This window comes from Athalia rosae, chromosome 2, assembly GCF_917208135.1.
Source record: "Athalia rosae chromosome 2, iyAthRosa1.1, whole genome shotgun sequence".
Taxonomy (NCBI): domain Eukaryota; kingdom Metazoa; phylum Arthropoda; class Insecta; order Hymenoptera; family Athaliidae; genus Athalia; species Athalia rosae.
In genome coordinates, this window is record NC_064027.1 from 26,896,785 (window position 1) to 26,921,455 (window position 24,671).

At 40.4% G+C, this 24,671-nt stretch overlaps 1 protein-coding gene across 2 annotated transcripts in view; it reads right to left on the bottom strand.

Moving 5' to 3' along the window:
• Positions 1–8,303: 8,303 nt before the first annotated feature.
• Positions 8,304–24,671, bottom strand: part of LOC105687763 (leucine-rich repeat-containing protein 24) — a 52,056-nt gene continuing 35,688 nt past the window's right edge. For both annotated transcript variants that reach the window (XM_048649282.1, XM_048649283.1), the window contains exons 2-3: positions 13,092–14,398; positions 8,304–12,582 (exon numbers count right to left, since the gene is read on the bottom strand). In XM_048649282.1, coding sequence (XP_048505239.1) covers positions 11,322–12,582; positions 13,092–14,098 — 2,268 coding nt within the window. In that variant the 5' untranslated portion in view covers positions 14,099–14,398 and the 3' untranslated portion in view covers positions 8,304–11,321. The remainder of the gene's footprint in view (positions 12,583–13,091; positions 14,399–24,671) is intronic.

Consider the following 24,671-nt stretch of genomic DNA (forward strand, 5'->3'; position numbering starts at 1 on the left):
TTCACCTCTCCTTCCTAATACATATAATTATTACAGCATCAGATTTCCAATACGCGCGAATCCTCGACGTCTATCTCCCTCACTCCGTTCCACTTTTAATCAACATTCTCTCTGTTAGAATCTCTCTTAATTGCTCTATCCATTCATGTCTCAGTTTATCTCTTAATTCCCCTTCTTTTCCTCCCACGCCGTTACACAACCGTCCTCTTTTAATTCCGGCTAAAGAAATCTCATTAATTTCCCCCCTGCCCTTTCCTAAATATAGCAAAAAAGAAAAATTTAAGTGAAGCGTAAGAAAGAAGTGGAAAAAATATACGAACGATGTATTTTTGAGCATAACGATTCGACTCGCGTTCTATCTGTTTTCAAATTTGGCTTTTCTTTTTTTTTTTGCTCTTCAATTTTAATAAACGTAGGAGAATCAAGGGGAAATTGATGCGATAAATTTACGTCTTGCATAATGCAACAAAATTGCATATCCTGATATGAATATTCTATTCTCCAGTGAATGTAGACAGTGAATATATGCATGAAATGGAAAAAGTGTGTGTCGGGCGAGGGGGGAGGGGGCAAAGCATAGAATTTTCATGGTAAAGTAAAATATCGGTGCGGCTATACCTATCCGTGGTGTAAAAAAAAAAGAAAAAAAAAAAAAAAAAGCAGCAGAGGTGGTGGCGGCGGTGGTTTTAGAAATCCTGAGGGAAGTAATCAAAGCTCTGGGTGTCTAAATGCAAATTAGATAGAATTGGCGTCAACAAGGTTTGCGCGCCGAGGGGTGTTGGAGGGTAACGAAAACGGCGACTTGATCTATAGCGTACATAATCAGCTAAACCCTGTTTCGAATAATACGTTTTGCTCGGCTGTTTAAATTAATTAATCGAAATCTATCAAACAAGCGAATATATAGAAGCACCAGCAGCGGCAGCTGTTCAATTTTCCTCCGCTAATCTAACGCTACGTATACATCGGCACGACGCGTCAATATACATATGATGTTTAATCGATGGGTAAAAATACAGCAATTCGAAGCAGAGGGTGGATTGAAAAAGAGTCTTCTCATCTCGAAGTCGGCGTCAGCTTTTTGAGATACATTCGGTGATTCGTACGGGCAAAGACGGGCGGCATCGATTCAACAAAAAAAAAAAAAACAAACCTCGTTCAAGATTTTCAAGGTTCGCAGTTTCATTCGATTCGGATCTTGCCGAGTTCGCGCGAAATCCCCCATGCGATTTCCCACGTCACAGATACTTTTGGACCAGCGCAGCACGCGCGTTGCATCGTTCAGTTCGACCTCGCCAAAGAGTCGCTCGAACGACCAAAGAAACGTTGAGATTATTTGCTCGAAAAATTTACAGGAGTTCAGAATTTACCGGAGGAACGAAGAAAAAAAAAAAAAAAAAATCCACACGCCGAAGAGTGATTATCTCGTTGTCAAGATAAAATCGGATATTCGTATTTGTTTTGTCGTCGATTCGACCGACTTGCGGGGCGGTTACGATTCGGAATCAAGTTACTCGGGTCGCGGTGCGACGAGAAACGGAAACGGGAGCCGAAGCTCTCCTCAAAATCTGCAGGCGAATCCCTTTGCGGTCGTTTCTCCGTTTCTCCATTAGAAGACGACCAAGTCAGGTTACACACCGGGATTAGCTCTTCCGGATATACGCGTATTATACCGTAGGTTTATGTATACGGACGCAAAACGCAACCGCAAGACCCTGTTTAGTCAGCGTAGTTTGATCTTGATCCCGATTTCGGTAATTCAGTCAATCGCGATACTCACCGACTCTACGTCACGTAGTCCGTTTTTGCTTTTCGGATCAAGAAGGTGAATAATGAACTATTTTCATTTTCTAAGGATCGCTGTTTCTATTCTCTTTGTTTCTGCCAATTTTAGTTCGATCATGGAGTGTATAATGTTATTTATGACTTCGGCTCTGTCACTCGATAGAGCAAAAAAAATTTTTCGAAAATAAGCTCAGCAGCACGAAGATTTCGAATTATCCTTCAATTTTGCTCGAACGTAATTTTTGTGGGATAAACGTTATCTGAATTGAACACAGTTTGCGGCAGAGAGTGAGAGAAAACGGATAAGAAGGGACGGGGTTCTAATTAAAATAATAATTAAAGTACTTCCTAGTTAAAATTGGCTCCTGGCCCACAACCCACAGATATTGAATATTTGGCAGTGCAAAAACGAGTTAAATGTACACGTACACAGGTGTGCGGTTTACCTGTATACTCATATATAGTTACACAAACACACACACACATATATAAATATATAAATCGGTTTAATTAAATGCTCGCTCTTTTCGAGAATGGGCTTTTTACGCTCCGTCGAACATTAACGGTATTCATAGACTATGTACTACATACCCACCGCATATACACCCATATACATTTCCATTTGGATAAAGTTTATACGTTTTTTTTACTCGTTCAAAAAATATCGTCGTCGTGGCTGAAGAAAATCAGCGAATAATTTCGAGTTTAGAGTTTGATATGATTCCGTTGGTTTTTTGACAAAACTTGAAAGATCCTTTTTTCTACTCTGCTACGGTGAGAAAAAAAATTTTCTCGTCTACCGACCAACTACTGATTTATTCAAGTGAAATAGGAAGTTAGAGACAAAAAATACGCATGTACGCAAGAAGTACGGCAGTCGCAGGTTCTTTTTTCTTTCTTTCGAGGAAACGTTGAATTAGGTCTTGATTCCACGTATAGAAATTTTATCTACCCCAAAAATGAGGGTCTCCACTCGAATTATTTTTAGAATATGTAGACTCGCGCAATCGGTAGTTTGTCCGACTAGACAATCACCGTCATTTGCTCGGCGGATAAAAGTAGGGCGTAATGTCCCCGGGAAACTAAAGTTATAGGGTATAGAGGGTAGTGTATACAGAGCGGGGAATTTCGACAAATGAGAGAGGCGTAATTGAGGACACGGGGGTGTAATAAAAGGCGGAAAAGGAAATAAGGAATGCCGAATCGTTCCGCTACCCCACGGAAGAAATTTAAATATTCATTCCGATAGTCGATATTGCGACAATTTACTTTACAGATGATAATCTGCTATATACACGTGCACACAGTTATACCCTGTATTAGGGTGACTGCGAAATTTCATATTAAATTAGGGTGAATAAAGAATCGCAACATCTTCGATAGGAAAAGAATTACCTTTCGCACGACTTGCGATATTACAATAACGAGAAAAAAAGAAAACAGTAACCGGATTCGAGGGTAGCTTCGAGTATTATATAAGTATAAGTATTTCACATGAAACAGAAAAAAAATAAAGGACGGAAGAAACCGAAGAAAATTGAAAAAAAAACAAAAAAAAAAAAACAAAAAAAAAAAAAACATGAAGATGGTACACCGCGCTTGAAAATTTACGGTCTTCAGCTAAGCTTCTACAGGGCTCATTTTTCTTTATCATTGTCCTCCCAGACTCCGTTTTCTTCCAGTAGGGAGGAAGGTAAGAGGGGCGTGCGGCGGTCGGAGGTAGGAGGGACGTGGTGCGAAGGCGCGAGGTGAAAACCTTTAAAGTTTTTCTAATACTCGACACTTGTGAGCCGGCTGCGAGCATTCAAAGTAAAATATATACGCTTGGAAATACGTGTGGCGAAACGGGCGCGGAGGGTGGGAAACAAAGGGAAAAATCTCACTTCGCTCCGAAGGGCGGCGCGGGGTGATCGGTAATTTCTGAACGGCGAGCCGTTACTCGAACGGCGTGTACCGTACGTACGTAAACGCGCGAATACGGGGCATACCGTGTGAAAGCGAGAAGCGAAGCGGACGAGTTGTCGAATTTTTCGTTGACTAAATAATTTCACTTCTATCGCGTCTAGAAAAAAAGAAGCGTGGAAAATGGTTTACGGTTATATCGGGGACGCCTCAGGGTATAAGTGATTTGGCACGGAATGCTCCATACATAAAATGAATCGCGCAATATCCTCAGCGAATTCTTCTTCAAAGTAGCTTTCGTCGCAACCCCCCCCCTCCCGATCACTCGTGGAATATCAGGTATTATATTACCGCGCCCCCTTCAGACGTTTGACTCTTTTTTTTTTTCTTTTTCTACTAAAATTTTAATAGGGGCTCGTCATTTCCATGCAAATCCGTTAAACTGTTTTACCCGCTGTTGCAGAAATCGTTGACGCGCGGCTTCGACGTTATTCTCTCTTATTTCCACCGATCCCGTTACTCCCCGTTCTTTTTTCTCGGCTCATCTCTTTTTTTTCCGTATTTATTCGCGACGTAGCGCGCTGCAAAAGCGTTCCGTTCGGACGGTATTATACACGTACGTAAAGCAGTGTGTATACAAGGGGCATGCACACCCACGTAACGCCTCACCCTTACGGATGGAATTTTCAATTCGCTGCGAAGCGACGCGGCTGTCAACCGGGAAGAGAAATTCATTTTTCACGCTCGTCTGTCACCACGGTTACTCTGTATAGAAAAGCTTATACTCTTCGGAGACACCCGCACGCAAAGCTATTTAACGGATCTTCGGATGCCGCGACGATATACGTGTACAACAAACTTGAGATCGGGGATGGAAAATAAATTATACGATCGATGCAATTTGGTAGGGATTATTTTTTTCGAGAAATTATTCAGACCGTTGTTTGAGGAAACGATGCGATATCGAGGCAAGACTTCCATCGCGTTCGACGAGCAATGGAGAAAAATAAATGACGAATTCAATCGGCGAAGCTTCGCCGAGAAAAATTTCACCTTGATCACCCAACCCGAATGGAGTTTCGCTCGATTATGTGTACGAAGTTGAAAAATTGGCGCGGGTTCTCGCCGAGTTTCTGTAGCGAAAAATCAGATTTGCAATGTATGCATTGTACGGTATCAGTAGGTTGCTGACCAAGAGAGAACCGGTGAATATGGCGGTATATAAAGTAACCTACCCATATGCATTTAGAGTGTTCATCGAGTTTTCCCCATCCCATCGACGTTCCCCTCTTTCGACCTCCTCTCACACCGGAGGGATAAGGTATTACGCGTCCCTCTCGAAAAAAGGGAAACAGAAAGAGAAGAAAAAAAGGAATCGGAGGAAACGAAAGTCCAGATATATATATGGAACATTCCACGTGAACTTGACCAGGGGGATGACCCTCACCATTCTCAATTTGATTGAAATCCGTTCAGGTGATCCCCGCTGAATAGAATCGATGGAGACTGACAAGTTCGGATGGTATATTAAATGGAATAAAAAAAAAAAAATAAAAATAAAAATAAAAATAAAAATAAATAACACGATCGAAAAACGGATGACATAGTTTGTTTCCGCTCTCAAGCAAACCGGCGATTCTCCGGTGATGGATATTATCATCTGTTCGCGCATATTTTTTAATTTTTCGAAATTCCACCTCGTCGCATATTTGGAAAGAATGGTCCGTTCGACTATAGATCGTACATCGGGAGATGTGGAATCACGCGGATACGTCTGGATTTTCTATGTACACGCCCCTTGTACACATACCCTTCCTCGTAGACCCCCCCGAGTGTAAGTATATGGGACGACGGAGGAAGATACGGGAATTTGAAATGTCGAAACAGAGGATCCCGATCGTCGGTGAACCGTGATTCATGGGCTAGTCAAACAGTTCGGGAAAGACCTCGGTTCCGTCACGCGGTTCGCTCCATATTTCATGCGACGGATAGCTACACGGTTGGCGGTTGAACGGCGGATAGGTAAGAGGAGCAAATAAAAATCAACGGATAAATAAATAAATAAATAAATAAATAAATAAATAAATGAATAAATAAATAAATACATAAATAAAAATTGGCAAGTTTCATGACCCGCGATTCGAAATTCACCGTATACACGTGCGATAGTGATTCGTGATTTGCTATTCACCTATAACTCTGCGGCATCACGGTCTGCAGTCAAATGAAATGGCATACGTACAGCACCGCGGAACGACGTATAGGTGTACGTATGTACCTATGCGAGCGAAAGGCAGCGGCATTTACATGAAATCTACAGAGCGTATGTCTTATTGTGGATGTGTACGCGTTATACCCTTACGTACGGGGGGTTGGTCTGGAGGGTAGTAGGAAATCAGAAGCTGCATGCCATTGCAGAAATCAGAGACCTACGCGACGGAGGAACATCTGATGCGTGGTGGTGGTGTGGTGATACACACGGCGACGCGTGTATAACACGTACGCGTGTGTATACACGTGTACAGGTGGGGTGGTTCTCTGAATCTGCCGAGCCGATTTTACTATAGCTGAATCTGGTATCCCGCAGACCAATTTCCGAGGTACAACTACTTCCGTTTTACCATTGACTTCTCTTCCTCCGCTATTATACGCCCCTCTCCTCTCCTCGAGTCCGCCCTGCGCCTCCGAGCACCGCTCTTTGCCGCATCGCACGTAATTCGAACTGCTGAAATACGCGTTCCTAGACGACGAGGAGCTATAACTATCGTAGCGCCGTTATACCGGCTACGTATGTTGCTCGAAAGATCGCACGAACCCGGGACAACCTCCGCCACCGCTTCTGCTCCTTCTGATGCTTCCGCCGTCGTCGCCGTCGCCGTCGCCGTCGCCGTTGCGCCCAACCACTTTGCATATTCTCTTTCATCTGCGGCGTAGACGACGACGTTTTGCGAAACCAGTTAGATACTCACTTCGTGCCGCGGGTACTTCTTTTCCGTCTTATCCTTCCTCTTTGGCATTTTTTTTTTTCTTCAACCACCTTCTCTCCTCGCCTCTCAATCTGATGATGCAAAAACCCCCTCTTCCTTCCGTATACCTACCCACCGCAACTACTCCACGACGCATTTTCATGCGGCGCTGACTACCCCTGCACGGTAAAAGTGTCGGGCGCAATTTTACACGGATCCGCAGATTCAATTCAAATTGTTTCTCTTCACCGAAACGTGGAATGATCACGGCGATCCACTGCAATTATATAATCGGAAACCGTAATCGTCTTTGGGAATTTCGAAAAAAAAAAAAAAATTCTTACCGCAATTCGTACCTACGTGACGTGTCAAGTTTCGTCGAATCTCATCAATCGTGAGTCGTAACGAAATATTCCAACGTTTCGCATCCCTCTCAATGGGAGATGAAAGCTCCGTGAAATTCTGTCGAGTTTTGCAAAGTTTCATCGAATCATCGGTATCTCGCGTTAAATGCGGAGACATCGCGCGGAATCTTTTAAATTTTCATCGATTCTTCGAAATTCCGTAAAGTTTGCGTGAAATTTAGCGGTTGACGGAAAATCTACCAAAGTATCGCCAAGTACTCGCGAATTCTCTTCAGCGCGGTAAAAATATGTGGAGCAGTTTGAGTCGCCGAAGTTCCAATGAAGTCTCCTCTGAATTCCCGTGAAATCCGCCACCCGGAGTTCAACTTGTAGTCCAATAAAAGTCATGAAGTTACAGAAAATCCGTACGAAATCCCATTAAATCCGCCAGAGACATGAGAGCTTTTTTCGAAGCTTCCAAGATTCCCATCTCTCAAAAATGTCCCACAACGATGGTCTGCCGATGATACAAACGATGAAGATTGGAGAAAATTAATTAACGAAATTTTCTTAACGAAAGTTACAGATTCTCCGAAAATTCGTGAAATCTCCGATTTCTGCACGCGAACTTATTTTTGGCGACTGAGCGAAGTTGAGTTATTTTAAATTAACAAACAAATTTTTTTTTCTCCATCCCTATCCGAGGACCGACTCGAATAGGTGCTTCAAACTTTTCACGTTCCAAATTTTATTCTACAATTTCTTTCGTTTTTTCCTTTCCTCTTTTTCTCTTCAGAATAAAAGTTCAGTTTCCACCAACTACTGTGTACGAAGAGGAATAATAATCAACCGTGGAGCGAGAAAAAAAAAAAAATTCCCTCGACTTTGCATGGTAAAAATAGGTTGCGTCGAAGGTGGAGGTTAAGGAGGACGAAGAAGACGTCGCGAAACTCGTTAGAAAAAACCGGCATCGGCGTGTTGGAATGAGAAAAGGGTGTACGTGGTACGTATACTATGTCGTACCCGCTACTCTCTGCACTCTTGTTAAAATCTCAGCTTTTTCCCCGAGTGAAAAAGAAAAAAAAAAAAAAAAACTTGAAAAACTTGGATATAATTCCATGAAAGATTCAACAACCTTTATCACAAATTTCTCTCCTCATTTACGTTCTATTAAATTGATTTTCATACGATATATTATAATTATAGAGGGATGTAAATCGGGATTTTTTGTTTTTCCTTACTTCGAGCGATTTTTAAGAAATTATCCAACAAATAATTCTATAAATGAGATAATGCCAATGAGGAGTGATTTTCATATCTTCTAACAATGTATTTCATCTTACTTCTCGCGTGATACAATAGAATATTAATTTAATTTGTTAATTTTTACTTACATACCTTTTATTACATATTATCTACATTCCTTAAAAAAAGAATATTCTTGTATACTTATTGTTATTGTTATTATTATTGTTATTAATGCTATCATGATTATTAATATTAATGTCATTATTATTGTTATTATTACTATTATTACTATTATCGTTATCATTATCATTATCAATTATTCGATAATATTATTTGCTATTCATGTAATTACACATCGGTATATGATTAAAAATTACAAATAGGTGTATCTCGTCACGATCTGCACTCCGCATACAGATTCACTATAATATACATTTATATATCTACCTAGACTTACGACTATGTGCTTATCGTGTATATCCAGAGTTATTACAACGTTAAATTCATTTCAATCGAGTCGCGAATACGTTTATCATACAGGGTGCACGATGAAGGGTTCGGAGGGTGAAGGGAGCCAAGGAAGTCAGGAAAACATGGGTCTTTCATTGTTGCATCTCAATTGTAATAATTTCTTTTCTTTCTCTTTACTCTTAAGGTTAATATTATTCATTATTATTTTTCTCTTTCTCTAATCTCTTATCCTCGATGTCTAATTTACACACACCTAAACGCATTATTAATCAAATATTCTATATTCATCGATATTTTCTTATCTGCACGCGAACGTTGCCTATACCCTGTGAAACACGGTCAAATTTTTGTCTTACATATGTTTAATATAATAATCACTCATAATGAATCAATTATATTATTTATGCCTACACATAATAATTTTGTTCTGGTTTGTTTCTCCGACTAACAATAATGATGATGATAACAATAGAATTAATAATAACGATGATAATATTGATAATAATAATAATAATAATAATAATAATAATAACAACGATTATAATCTTCTACGTGTTTGAGATCGCCCATATTGAGATCGTCCGTGTATGTACTACGTGTAAATATTATATGTATGTACGTACGTTTCGTGAAGTTTTGTCTTCGATTTGAGAATTCTTTTCTTTTTTTTAGTCTTTTCGCCTGAAAATCTGCACGGTACCATAATATCGGGTGAAGTTTATAGGGTTTATGTATTACAATCTGTATGTATAACACGTGTCTTAATTTTTTATTAATTCATTTTACTGATTTATTATTAATTGATTATTTTTATTTATATATTGATCTATTTAATCGTTTGTTTCTACATTTTCATATCCTTGTCTCCGTTTCTTCATATCTTTTCACAATTCACTAGGCTGGTATATAATTTAATAAGAGGGTAAAAAAACACTTTCTTTGGATATCATATACGTACTATTTAGAGAATATATATATATATATATATGTATATATGCATTTCATATAGTTGGGTCATCTAAATCGTGTATCATACCTAATAATATTCTCTTCTCTCTCTCCTTTTATTCGTGCAACGTATCTCTCTGCTACGTTTTCCCTTCTCGCTACGTGAAATGTTCACTCTTCACTATTTTCTTTTTTTTTGAGCTTCCGCTTCGTTTTTCACAAATTAATGCAAACAATGTTGTTGTTGTTATTAGTCATATTGTTATTATTATTATTATTATTATCACGATTATCGTTAGTCTTACAATTATTATTATTTTTCTTACATTTTCTTCTATTAGTGTCGTTATAGTTTTTGCATTATTGTTTTTATCGATTTTTGAGTCGTTTTTTACATACGCACGGGGTGATTCTGATTATTGTTTTTTTTTTTTGACGGGTATTATTCATTCTAAAAATGGAGGCCATTATCCTTTGTCTGTTTCATTTTTCGGTAGTTCTTCGTTTTACAATATCTTTATATATAGACCGTACAAATTGCCACTTTGGAGGTATGTATTTTATCATCGTAACACGTAGTTCATTATGACCTTATATACTACATAAATAATGTAATATTAAACCCAATTTTAGTGCCGTACTTTGGCCGCGAAATTTATTATCGACGATCTTATTATCGTTGCAGCATAAATATTTTATCTCTGCTTCTCTTTATTTTTATTTTTTTTTTTTGTTTTTGTTTCTTCTAATACACGTTATTATTGTTGTCGGTGTGATTATTGTTCCTTGATATTTATGAGCAATAACAATTTATTTTATTTTACATTATTTCTTAATTACGATACTTATACAACGTACGTAAACCTATATATTTTTTTATTACTGAATGTCTTGAGCATGTAAGGTGGTTTTTTTCCTCCCCTTCTCTCCTTCTCTCTTTTTTATTTGCTTCTTTCCTTAATTTTTGTTCATTAAAAGTACGTATCACCTAATTAGTTACACCATCCATATGTAAAATTTTCATTATTGTTTTTTCTTTTTTTTTTTGTTAATTTTTCTTTTATTTAGACCATTATCATTGAGCACTGAACATCCGTGTAATTTGTAATAGTATATGTGTGCATATGCTATGTACTTATCACATTTCATCAGTTTCATTTGATATTCAATTTACACAATTCAATTAAGGGGTTGTTTTTTGTTGTTTTTTTTTTTTTATTATTAATTTCTTACTTTTAACCGACATAAAATTTATCTTATTTTATTTACACTATAATTCAATGTACGGTGCGCATTCATGTTTCAAATAGAAATTTTTGCAAAACACTTTTTATATATTACTTTTATACATAATACGGTTGTGTATTACGTAATATATTATTATAACATGACTCTTATTACGTTGAATACGGTCATTTATGATGATTCGTTCACGAATTACTATAAACTATAAAGTTTGCTTATATCCTGGAACTCCCTGGAACTTTCGCCATTTGTTAACACAATTTTATTGCATCAGATAGTTGTTTTTATTATTAAATTTTTACTTCACTCGTTACCGAGTCAATTGTTTCCTACATATTGGCGTCCTCGGAACAATAATTATATATTAGGTCCACTTTCATACCGATTATCTTCTCTTTTTCTTCGCCTCGTTTCAAACGTCCATTGTTTCACCGACGTATCCTTCGTCAGGACTTTCGGAATGTTCCGGGGGTTGATGAGCACCTTCTGCTCTTGCGGCGACCGCTGCCGCCGCCTCCCTCGCGGTTTTGCTGAGCAATGACCTTGGCGATAAAGGCGTTGGCTCACCCCTGTAGGCAGCTGGTGGTGACGGTATGAAAGGAACGTCTGGCAAGACCGCCGGTGATGTCGGCGACGTTGGAATTTGCAGTTGTTGCTGTTGCTGTTGTTGTTGTTGTTGTTGTTGTTGGATATTTTGTTGTTGGATAGTCTGTTGCTTTATTGCCTGATGTTGCAGGGTATGGTGGGCGGGATACGGATATCCTTCGGCTGTGTAACGCGTATCGCTCCTCGGGACAACAACGTCGTACGGCGTCGATCTGGCGAGAAATTCGGCTTCTCTCGAGTATCTCGCTAGAGGGGCGGCGGCCGAGCCTGCTTCCAGCGGTCGTAATCTTCGGGGCAGGGTGCTGGCGAATGAAATTTTCGGCAGACCAAAATCAATGGGGTAACCGTCCTTGTCGACGTAACTCATCTGCGGTATGTCAGGTGGTAAGTCGAGCTGCATACAGTATCTGGGATCGTAATCAGCCAGCATCTGGCGATGATCGTTTCTTTGTTGTTGTTGTTGTTGTTGTTGCTGCTGCTGTTGTTGTTGTTGATAAATGTTGTAGCTGTCCGTGGACTCCGGCACTTCGTTGATCAGGTCGGGTTCGGTCAGGTACTTGGTGCCGGCGTTTCTGTAAGCACCCTCCACCGGCTCCCTTCTTTCCAACGTCGAATTTCTCACCATATCCCGTTCGTTGTAGAGAACTTGCTGTTGTCTCTCGAAGCTCAGATCGCCGGCGTTACCTTTTATGCGCGGTAACGTCGCGTTGTCCTTAGCCACCGGGGTTATACTTTTTCCCTGGGCCACCAGGGACTTGGCATTTCTCTTACGGTCTTGGCGTCTTTTTGTACAGAATAAAACACAACCGATTACACATCCCAGGGCTAGAAGCGTTCCGATTAAAGCACCCGCCGCCACCGCCGCGACGTATCCCGTTGAGGGTTGATCAAACGGTGGTTCTATGGTGCCTTTGTCGCGAATTAAGACCCTCAAAGAGAGATTTGCTACGGCTGAACCGGCGCTGTTCGCGGCGACGCAGGTGAACGTTCCTTCGTCCGTTAATTCCACACCTTGGAGATGGAGAGTGTTGCTCTTGTTCGTGTGACCGCGCTCGCGGTAATAGTACCTGAAATTTGATCGGTGTAATTGTTAATTATCAACGAATCGTCCGACGAATCTGTCCGTCGATCTGATTCGAATGATCGAAGAGAATAGAAAAAAAAAACAAAAAAACAGGGGCATATTGAATTATGAAATCCGAGCGAAAGATTTACTACCGGATGTTAAAGTTTCAAAACGAAAACCCCGCTTGGAAATGCTTTCGTGCTGATCAGTTTCGCGATGTACATGTATACGTGTATGTATATTTTTTTTTCCTCAAGTTACCGGGCAATGAAGCGAATCAGGTCTCCGAACTTTGTCGGGGTGTAACAAATGACTCAATTATTTCAGATCGGGGACTAACTTTGAGAGTAATTGGACGAAACTAAATCTCGGAACGGGTGATACAAAATACAAGAGCGGTCCCCAAGATTTATTGCGTATGGCTTTCACGTTTCGAGAAAGTTTCAAATTTTTGTCAACCAAAATTCGTGCACGGTATATTCGTGTTCCCGAAGCGCGACCGATGCTTACCTTATAAGAGCGGGCGCCGAAGAGGCGTAAGTGTCATTTTCGTTCTGCGGTTCGTAGGGTTCTCCGTTGAACCACCAAGTGACCTTAGCGGAAGGTACGGCGTGCACGTCGCATCTCAGCGTAAGATTGGCTCCTTCGAATACGTCGACTTGTTCCTTGACCGTGACCCGCGGCATACACGCGAGGTCGTTCAGTTTAACCATTTTTATTTGTCTCGCGTGAAGACGAGGCGGAGACTCGCAGGTCGGTTCGGATTCCTGAGGCGCCGCCGGCGCCGATTCCAACAGCCACGACTGCATCGGTCTGAGTTTGCAATCGCACAGCCAGGGATTATTGTGCAACGTCAGTCCGTGGAGATTACCACCTAGCGGAAGCGTCATGTCGGGGACGTAGGTGAGTCGGTTTCCGTCGAGTCTCAGCCATTCGAGGGCATCGAGTCCGAAGAAAGCGCTCTGTTCGATTGTTTCGAGTTTGCACTCCGTCATCTCGAGGACCGTGAGATGCACCAAGGGGTGGAAAGCCTCTCTTCTCACCTCTCGTATGGGATTGCCGTTCAATATGAGTCTCATGAGTCCCGGATACGATGGAAATGTGTCGGATGGTACTTGGGTTATCAAATTCCCCGAAATGTCAAGTTCGACCAATCCAGTCAGTCCGAAGAATGCCGTCTCGGCTATACGTTCGATCTTCGATCTCGACAGGTACAACCTTTGGAGATTGATCAATCCGAGGGCGTGAAAACACTGCGGCGTTAAACTGACTAGGTGATTATCGGCTAAATCCAATACTTGAGTTCCCTCACCGGCACCTTGCGGTAGCCCTATCAATCCCCGTTTAGCACATTCGACCCATTCCTTGCCGCTTTTCCACTTGCAGGCGCACACCGACGGGCAATCCTCCGCCATGGTTGTCAACGTTAAAACCGATCCCAAAAGCATTCCTCTCCACCACCAAACCAATAACCACTGACTAGTAGTTACACCCTTCGCGCTGATCACCGTCATCATTACCTTGTCTCATCGATCGCTTCTTTTTCTCTTTTTCTCTCTTCCTTATTCTTCTTTGAAGAAGCGCGAAATAAAATAGAAATAAAAAGGAAAAGAAAAAACGATATTCAATCAAAATAAATAACGCAAATGTCCAAGTTCTCGTCTACTAGGATATCTTCATTCGACTCTCTTTTTTATTTCTTCTTCACAACTTTTGTAATACCGTATCACCCGATTTCCGTCGCATTGCCGGACAGTTTGACGCGCCATCAGACGACGAGAAGAAGGTTGAGCGGGAACATCGGCGACATCGAAGATCTGAAATGAAAAAGGAGAAAGACTAAAAATAACACATAATGTCAAGCTTGATAGCTTTGTTATTACACGCCCTTTTTCCCCTGACAACGCATGTACGTAATAATATATATTTTTTTTTTTTCGCTTTTTTTTTTCCTTCTCTTCTATTTCTTGTATTTTCTCTCCTACGCTCAACGACGTCTCTTATCGCTTGGGGTGCGATCAGAAACGACGGAATATAAAAAAAAAAAGAAAAAAGAAAAAGAAAAAAAAAACGAAGAAAACCAACAAATACATTCCGAAGAGGGAAAAGGTTACTCTTTTGCCCCGGGGGGTCTTACGTTTTTCCGATACCTAAGTATACGTATATGTACCGCTGGTAAACTTTCCCATCACTGTCATTAGGATATGTCTACAATCCTCCGTTCCTTGATCGCTCTAGTTTTATTTACTTACTTTGTGTAATTTTTTTTTCGCGTTTTGTGTTTTTTTTTTTTTTTTTTTTCCACACACAGAATCCTGCGGGCCACTCTCACCCTTTCTTTTTTTTTCCGTGTAATTCTATCATAGGTGACAAACGAATGGGTTGTACGGACAACGGAAGTTCCCTTCCCTCGTTTACCCGCCCTCCTTTATTTCTCAACCCCTGCAGAGGAAATAGACAGCGGCTGTGATTAATGGCACGTGTCCCGACGAATTCGAACGGGATTAAGTTCGAATTAACTCTGATAACTGCGGGGATTGTATTTCTAGGGAACGGGAAGCTGCGCAAGTAAAGAAAAAAAAAAAATGAAAAAAAAACACAGAAAAAACAAAAAAAATGAAAAGACCCCTAGGAGGAAAATGAGGGAAATGTTTTATCTCATTTTTTTGTATACATTGACGAAAAAAAATCCAAAAATAAGTAAAGAAAATAAAGAGTCCGTGACCCTGCGTGTGACAGTCCTATTTAAAATCCAATCCATGTGGTACCCGCGCACGCCTATAAATCTATTTTCAATTAACGCGGATTATACCGCTGAATTTTCGGTTTAAAACAAACGAACGCTCTTCCCGCTACTGCTGCTGCTGCTGCTGCTGCTGCTGTTGCTGATGGTGCACGGATTTTTCTCGCGAAAGAGGGTGTATGAATACCAGCGTTGAATCCATTTAGACACAATTTTTTCGACCGAGAGCACGTTTTTTTGTTCTTCTGTTTTATTTATTCTTCTTTCGACGCTTCTCGCGTATCGCACCGTTTCGAATTCTGGAGAGAATACATATCGTGAGAGTGAAAGAAAAATTACGTTCATTGGATCCTTCGATATTTTCCTTTTATTTTTGCTTCGTCGAGGGCACAAAAAATAGAAGAACAAGCTCTTTTTTCAAACCTCGAAATCGAGTAGACAAGCATTTCGACTTTTTCTTTTTCTTCTTCGTCCCTTTTTGCGAGAACGTTCACCCCTTATACTCCATGGCCGCCGTTATTTTATCGTTCGCCCCGCAGACAGCTTATATGAGTACACACGTGTAGACGTAAGTAGGCACAAAATACACGTGTGTACACCCGGTTAGGTTGATTGTGAATCGCCTCGCGGCCGTACTCGCTTGGACAACTTTTCGTGGGCGACACAGTTAAACGAAAAAGTTGTCCGAACGCGCGCGCTTGGCCGCGAAGCGATGCACAATCAACCTCGCCGGGTGTACGTACGTGTAGGAGATGGAAACGGAGAAAGAAAAATCGATGCAGACTTTGATATTAAACGTTTTCATACACCTATATATGCAACCGCGTACATCTACGCGCCGCATGCAGGTCTCGGTATAAAATGCAGTCTAGAATACCAAGCGTTGGTTTTTTGAAAGAACGAACCGAAAAGAAGCGAAAGAAAATAGAGGAAAAGGAGATGAAAAAAGCCCATCAATTTTGGAGCGTCTGTTTTTTTGAAAAGCATAAAGGTTTCCCGCACCGTTGAATGAGAGGCCCTAGGGTCAATGAATTTCGTAGCAGTCTCGGTCTCGCCTCTCGTTTACGCGAGTATGTGGACTCGTATCTACCCAGATACACACGTATATTTTTGTACATATGTACGTACGGAGCCGCGTGGTTCAAAATGGACAGAGTGATTTTTTTTTCATTTTTTTATTTTTATTTTCAGTCTGTATATTTTATTTTTCTTTCTTCTCTTCTCTCCCGCGTTTGATCTCTTTTTTTTCTCTCCTTTTTTTTTTAACAATGCTGCCAGCAGGAGAAAGCTCTTTTATCAGCGATTAACATAGGGTAATTTTGAGAAAAATTAGAGTTCAATAAACAACGTGTTTGATTATTTTGAGTTGTCTATCTACCCGAGCGATGCCAGGGTAGGTGGCAAGTTAATACATATATTAGGGTAGATTGAAAGAAATTTTTTTTTTTTTATTTTCTTAGCATGGGGGCAGAATTTGTACCTTATAGAAGGAGAAATTTTTTTCCACCTATTACTCGATCGATTGCATGAGTAGATGATTTTGGCTTTCAGATTTGGATTCCTGAGCTGATTATATGTGAGATTACTCTTGAAGAACCGAAAAAAGTTTTTGATTTTTGAGCGAAAAATTATTCATTTTTTTAATTGGGTTTAATATGCTTTTCCTACGTATTTTGACCTCAGAAGTCCGCATCTGGAAGAAAAATTAATCTATCTCTAAAATTGACCGAGTTATCGCCAATTTTCAGCTTTTTGGGGTCAAAAATAAAAAATTGATTTTTTAGTTTATATCAATGTAATTTGAGCTCAGGAATCTGAATCCGGAAGAAAAATTGATCTATCTTAAAAAATGACCGAGTTATCCCCATTTTTTCGCATTTTTTACCATAAAAATGAAGATATCTCAAAGGGAAAAAATCGTAGCTCAATTTGGACAACGGATTCGTGTTCCTGAGGTCAAAATACATAAGAAAAGTGCCATACGATCAATTTTGAAAAATAAAAATTTTTCGCTAAAATTTGAAAAAATCGTAAGGGGTACCCCTTGGAAAAATCTCAAATTTTGACCAAAAATTTTTATTTTTTAAAATTGATCGTATGGCACTTTTCTTATGTATTTTAACCTCAGGAACACGAATCCGCTGTCCAAATTGAGCTACGATTTTTTTCCTTCGAGATATCTCCATTTTTATGGTGAAAAATGCGAAAAAATGGGGATAACTCGGTCATTTTTGCAGATAGATCAATTTTTATTTTGGATTCGGATTCCTGAGGTCAAATTACATTAATATAGACTAAAAAATCAATTTTTTATTTTTGACCCCAAAAAGCTGAAAATTGGCGATAACTCGGTCAATTTCAGAGATAGATCAATTTTTCTTCCAGATTCGGATTCCTGAGATCAAAATACGTAAGAAAAGCATATTAAACCTAATTAAATGAATGACTTATTTTTTGCTTAAAAATTCGAATCCTTTTTTTGGTTCTTCAGGAGTAATCTCACCTATAATCAGCTCAGGAATTCAAATCTGAAAGAATTTTCAGATATTTTCTATGATTTTTGATAAAAAAAAAAATTTTGTTGCTGGAAGTACCCCATTTGATTAATTATTTATTTAAAAAAAGAATGGGCTAGCTTAAAATATCAAGTAAAAAATTTTTTCCACATTTGAAAAATTTTCATTTTTTATAAGGTACAAATTCCTCCCCCATGTGAAGAAAATAAAAAAAAAATTTTGTTTCAACCTACTCCAACATATATGTATATTCAGGGCCGTTTAATTTCTATTTCGATAACAAAATACAATGTACACGAAATAACATGAATAAATTCCGGTGCCGCTTGTGACTCGACGTTCGATTATATTGAATCGTAATCAATTATTCGCAGTTCGCCATTATTGGTCAGGATGTAATTTTTGTAATTATCGTTGCGTTAATGCCCCTGAGAAATAGAGAGGAGAAGTGCGAGTTGCGGTATTCGGGTTTTGTAATAAACCATGGACGTTAATTCGATTAATCGTCAACGAAGCATTCAACCGTTTTGTTATAAGCGCCGCTGGACGTACCGACGTACAGTATACATGGTCGAATGTACAGAATGGCAAATGCAGGTTATACGCTACATTATAATTCCGGCACGCATAAATTAAATATTCTCGGCTAACGCATCGACGTTATTATCCCATTCGCGAAACGTGTAACACCCTCGCTACTGCTGCGATCGTTCCGAATTACAGAGAATAACTATTTTCTCAAAATCAAAATTATCAAGCTCGGAGCACATAATCAAGCCCTCGCAATCCTTGTACGTAAGACCGACGATGAGACAAATTTTATTCTGCTTCGAGGATCATTCGGTGTTCCCAAAATAAAAAGAGAAAATAAAACTTCGATTCATTATAGGTGGGCTCATAGTAGATAATCACGACGGAGAAAAATTTAATTTCGACACATAACAGAGATAAATACGACGCCATTCCTCGCGTGTGAGGGAAGATAAAAAAAAAATCCTCCGATCTCCCGAACCTCGCGGCGTGAATTATTTTTTCTCTCTTTATCTTCGGATTCTTCACCGTCTACATACCCATACATATATACCACAGTAATGTACGCCGCCTCGATCAGTTTATCAGTAGCTCGTCGTCGGTTTAAACTCTCGTTTGTATACAGCGAGTTTGTCGTTTCGCTGGGGGCGGGGGGAGGGGTTGAAAAAAGGGGTTACGAAAAAGCAGAAGTCCACAAAACACGATTCTCGGATCCCTGGAAACCCAACGTATCCTAACTCAACTCAACTCGACTCAATCCCTTACACCTTACGAAGTGGGGTTGAAACGCGTAGTTCTTACATGTGTGACGTGTATACGGACGTATAGGACAGCATAGGTATGTAGTTATGTACGGTATGTGTATACATGCATAACTACGAGGTGCGTATGCAAGAAAGCTCGGGAGTTTCCTGCTGCTTATCTGCTGAACTTCCTCCCCTCCTCCCGCCCTTCGGTCCAACCTAAACTGACGTAACTTTTTCACGAGCTTACACATTCATTTACAAGGCTACAACACTTATTCCCTTCCATTTCGTACCGACTGATCGTCGCGTCGGTTCGAAATAAAAATTACGAGACAAAAAAAAAAAAGAAAAGAAAAAGGCAAAAAAAAAACGGTCGGGGGAGATGTAAGCGAAATAATTAGATCGCACTTGAGAACGAGAGAGAAAAAAGCGCGAGAGGAAAAGTACATGTAATATCACCGCGACGGTATAATTATTTTTTTCTTCTCCGTCGTTACTTTTTCAAAAATAGAAGCCATGTTTCATACATCGGATTATTCATTAATTTTCTTCCTCTTTTTTTTCCTTCATGTCTGGCGACCGCAGAAGACTTCTTTCATGTCAATTCGAAAGCGGAATGAAAAAATGAAAGAACGAAGACGGGAAGAAAAAATTTTACACAAAATAAGATGACGACTCGCGTAGGTATTGTCCGGATCACGAAATGGCAGGGTTAGCTCACGACGTTACGTATATTATACACATGCATCGGCTTAGATCGTTGACGCCATTTGAGACCGCAGAGCTTGATTAAAGCTTTTCCTTTGACGCATTCCTTTTCATATCGTTGGACGTTTTTTTTCTCCGCTTCCTCTCTTTGATTTTTACTTCATTTTGCTCAAGAACAAATAAAAGTTGCGATTATTTCGTCTTCTATCTTCCTTTTTTTCTCTTTTTTTTTTCTCTGACAATGAGATTGCCGGGCACCACGCGTTTTAATACTCCTGAGTTCTCCTTTCATTGATCGGCCAGACACAATCGGGCGGTTCCAATTCTACTCTCCCTTTTTCTTTCCCTTTTTCCACCCTCTTTTTTCCGCTTGCTTCGCTTTTCTCTTACCCCTATTTCAGACCACCGGTTTCTGCTTTCGAATTTTCTTTTCTTTCTTTCGTTTTTTTTTCACCCTCCTCTATTTTACATCTTCTGGATGCCGTCTCTGTTATAACGTATTATAGCGTTTTACTTATAAGCCCCCATGACTCGTTGAAATTCAGACTCGAACGTCTCGAGAACAAATCTATATATATATATTATATGGTATATATACATCTGCCCGTGGCGTAGAAACAAGGAAAAATTAAACCCGTTAATTGATTGGTAAGAAATTTGATAAGAAGACCGCACAATAATTCATCTAACGAGATTATGTCGGTAATTTTTCATTTCATCTTATTTTTCATCTTACTTATTGTTTATTAATTTTATTTTTATTTCAAATCTATTTATCATTAATGTACATCAATCGGCGTTATATTTCAGCGTGATAAATATGTCAATTTTAATAAAATTCAATTCGGCCCGTCGGAGAGAAGAGGTGGAGGTGCTTTTGTAACAATTATAAAACGAAATTATGAGGGACTTCGCTAGCTAAGTGTAATAAATCTCTTTTTTTTTTCTTCTTCCTCTGTACATTCCTCTCTTTCTCCTCTTTCCTCTTTTCCTTCTCTCCTTCTGGTCGGGTATAAAACTACCGTATCGCAAGGGTATTGATTAACCGATACCGCGGGGAAGTGAGCGGGAAATATGGAGGGAGCTTGACGCTTAACGCCGCTATAGAAATTACATCCACACCGTCCGTGAAAAAAAAAAAAAAAAAGGATAATACGCACGATAACATTAAAAATAATTATTGACAAAGTTCGCAACAATAACCAATCAATGCCGAGTTATCTCCCTTTCTTCAAATCACGTCGATGACAATTCACACCGAGCAGGTGCGATTACATAATTTTATTTCATTTACAATCGTATTGTAATATTCGTACGTGGGCAATAATTTGACTCAAAATTTGACCGGAACACGAAAGTTTATCCTTCAAGTGCTGCAATCGTGCATCAATTTGAAGGAAATTTTTCTCACTTTTATTATTTCGCTAAAGGCTTGAAATCGCGAACTGAGATAACCGGTGAAGAATAACGCGATCCTGATAGGAATTAGTTTTCCGTAAATGGGAAGGAATTCGTTGCATCGACGTAGCCGGTGTGGCGCCGATTCGATAGACTAGGAGTCGGCCATCTACTCGAGTTCTGCTTTTCTCGCAGCTCGCGGTTCAGTCCGTAAAATCTTCCTTCCCCTAAGGCTTCCTGTAGGACTACGACGAAAATTTATGCCACACATATACGCGTAGCATACGGGCGATATCTATACGTCGGCGAACCTAATATACAACTTTTCCTATACTGTACGGAAACCGTCGACACACCGTCTGCCATTCTACATTGTAACGGTTCAATAGGGTCTACTCCTTTGTACGTACGATACCATTATACTTATATAGAAAGACGGATGTCATGGTTAGCGGCCCCGGTTATTCCTACCCCCGTTCCAACTCTCCACCCCCTCCCCCCCCCCCGCCGACACCGCTCCATGCGTCATTTCTTCCGCGTTCCTACTTCACCCGCGGTTGTTCCAATGGAAACCGCGAAGCGTGTTGCATAATCTAAAAAATTCCAACGCCTCGCGATATTTTTTACATTTTATTTTTAAGTGAGAAGGAAATTAGGAAACGGAATAAAAGGAAATTTCAACACTTTTTTCCCTTACGGAAAATTAAAGAAACAACCGAAAGAAATTAGCATCGTCATAACTTCTGGACGAAGGATTTTTACACCCTCCGTCAACTTGGATTTTTATTTTTTTTAACATTTTTCTCGTACTTCTCAAACACTTTCCTAATTTTATTCAATCTTTTTTTTTTTTTTTTTTATCGTTAAGGTTTGTTTCCGAATTATGATTATCCCTTTTTAAATTCGAAGCACGGCTCGGCTTTATTTTTCTTTTAACCCGAAGAATCGTGAGAATTTTTTAAGTCAACCGATGATAAATTATAAGTAAATAGCGAATTCACGGAGAGTAGAGACGATTCCGTTTTTTTTTTTTTTTTTTTTTGGAGAATTTCAGATATACGACGAAGAATAACCGGAAAAAGTTGTTTATCCGCGGCAAAGAACGAGAGTTTTGAAAAATTTGCGATCGAACATTCAACGACGCCAACGAGACACGAGAGTTGCGTTTCAGTTGTCATGAAAATCCCAATAGCTTATATTTCTCGTAGTTTAGGTGCCCCATGGGTTTTGTTACGAGGGGAGTTTAAATCGTCCGTTTTTCCGATCCCTTTTCCTTTATGCCCCTGCATTTTATCGACGGCTTTCCCGAGTCTGAAAATAACTTCTGATTTACCAGCTAGGTTTTCCTTATAGGTATGTATGAGGTATACGGCTATAACTATATATCGTGAACCGGCTAGCAGACCTTTTACTTCGGTTTTGCCACGGTTTCGCCTTCGCCCTGGTTTTTCAGAGGCTGCCCGCCCACCCCCTGACGCCGGCACTACCACCTACGCCCCGACTACCATCACCACCACCACTACAACAGCCAACCATCTTATTCGTCACAAAATTTTCTCACGTACCACTCCGCGCCCGACTAATGGCGTTCTCTACGGAATGAGAATTCCTTCTGCGGGACTACAAATGGGAACTGTGATATATGATCCAGAAAAAGAGAAAGAAAGATACTAAGGAATGAACTAGTAGCCCGCTTCCTTCCTCATACTACCGTGATCCGGACCCGGATGTACGTCCCGCTGCTCCTGATGCTAGTGAATTACTCCCTCCGAAGGTTAATATATATTCCCATGTATTTTCACTTCCAGATTGTCGACCCCCCCGCCCCGGATCTCAAATTTTATCAATTTTACATCGCAGTTAGAATCTTTCATCTCGCCAAGATCATCGGAAAATTCAACCGTTAATCGTGAACGCGGAACTGGAATTTTTTTTTCCTTCAAGAAATCACTCCGCGATTCGCGAGTTGGTGAAATTTCACTCGCTCTTTCCAAAGTTGACGAACGATTGTGGTAGTCATTCAATCTCATTATTTCGAAAAATCTTTCAGATTCACCGGTTATACTTTGAAATATTTATAAACTTAGAAAGCGTTGCCGTACACATCTGACATAGGAATACGGTGAAAGGGAGGAACCGCCATTTTTCCATATATACATGTTAAATTATTACGGATATACGTCGTGATGTTCCATACATATGGAACGAAATATTTAGATTTAAAACCAGGAAGAGAACACTCTTCGGAGGTCAAATCTGTACCCCCGTCCGCGAGCATAAAAAGCGTAGTTTCGCAACTGAAATAAATGGCGAATGACGACGATGGTGTGTACTTCGATACGAAGCGGGCGAAATTTGTGAAAAATTGAAACAACCCAACCGATGATGGTCGAGGTAACGAAAGAAATGGCAAACTGCGACCTTGAGAGATCAGGGGTGGAAAATTTCAGCGGTTTGTTACAGAGAAGGTGGAAGACCAGGGGCACGCATAGCTCAACGGGATCGCCCTCGAATACCAAAGTGAGGAGGGAAACGCGAAGGACGCGATGTGCTCGTGAGCTCGGTACGTGTTTTCCGCCTGAGGGATGAAGCCAGGGTGTTTCTAGAAAGTTTTGCAGTACAGAGAACCGAGAGAAGAGAAATTAGGCTAGGGGGTGGGGGTGATGCTGCCACCTATATAGCGGCAATACACTCCGCGCATGCTACCGTTTAATTACCGAACTTCTAAGTATCTAGCTCAACCCCCAGAGTCAAGCTAAATCCAATATTCAACCGCATTCGGAAATTGGACGAAATTATACTCGATCCGAATACTTCCACCCTCTCGCCCCCCCCCGTTCTCCTACCCTCGGAGTCGAACGGAATCTCCGTGTTCCTCGGCGTCGTCAAGTTAACCAAAATCTCCGTCGTCCTCCCCCTCCTCCTCCTCCTCCCAACTCCTGCCCGATTGAAACGGTCCAACCCCAACGTCCGCGAAAGAGCAAAAAAAAAATAAAAAGAAAGAAGGAAAAATGGACGAGAAAACAAAAACCACGATACGCGTACGAAGAGGCTTACGAGGGATCGATGTTTGCGGGGAAAAAAAATATTGCGTGATAATAATTGAGCTCGGAGCAAACAAATCGGAGCAGCAGTTTTTCATGGACGTTGAACAAGTTTCGGGGGTTGAACGAGGGATGAGGACGAAGGTGGGGGGAAGGGGGGGGGGGGGGGGGGGGGAGTGGAATATGCTGAGAAAATTCGGTTTCGGATATGCACACATGCTATAGCTATGGTTACACACCGCGTACTCTCGATCAGATTATTTTGAAAACACGAAGCACCACCGCTCGCGCGAATATTGTTATTATAACTGTGTACGGTACATCGCAATTTGTTTCGGTTTTGTCGATGAAGAGAAGTAGATGTAGGGCGGAAGAGGAAGAGGAAAAGTATAAAAAGGGCAGTT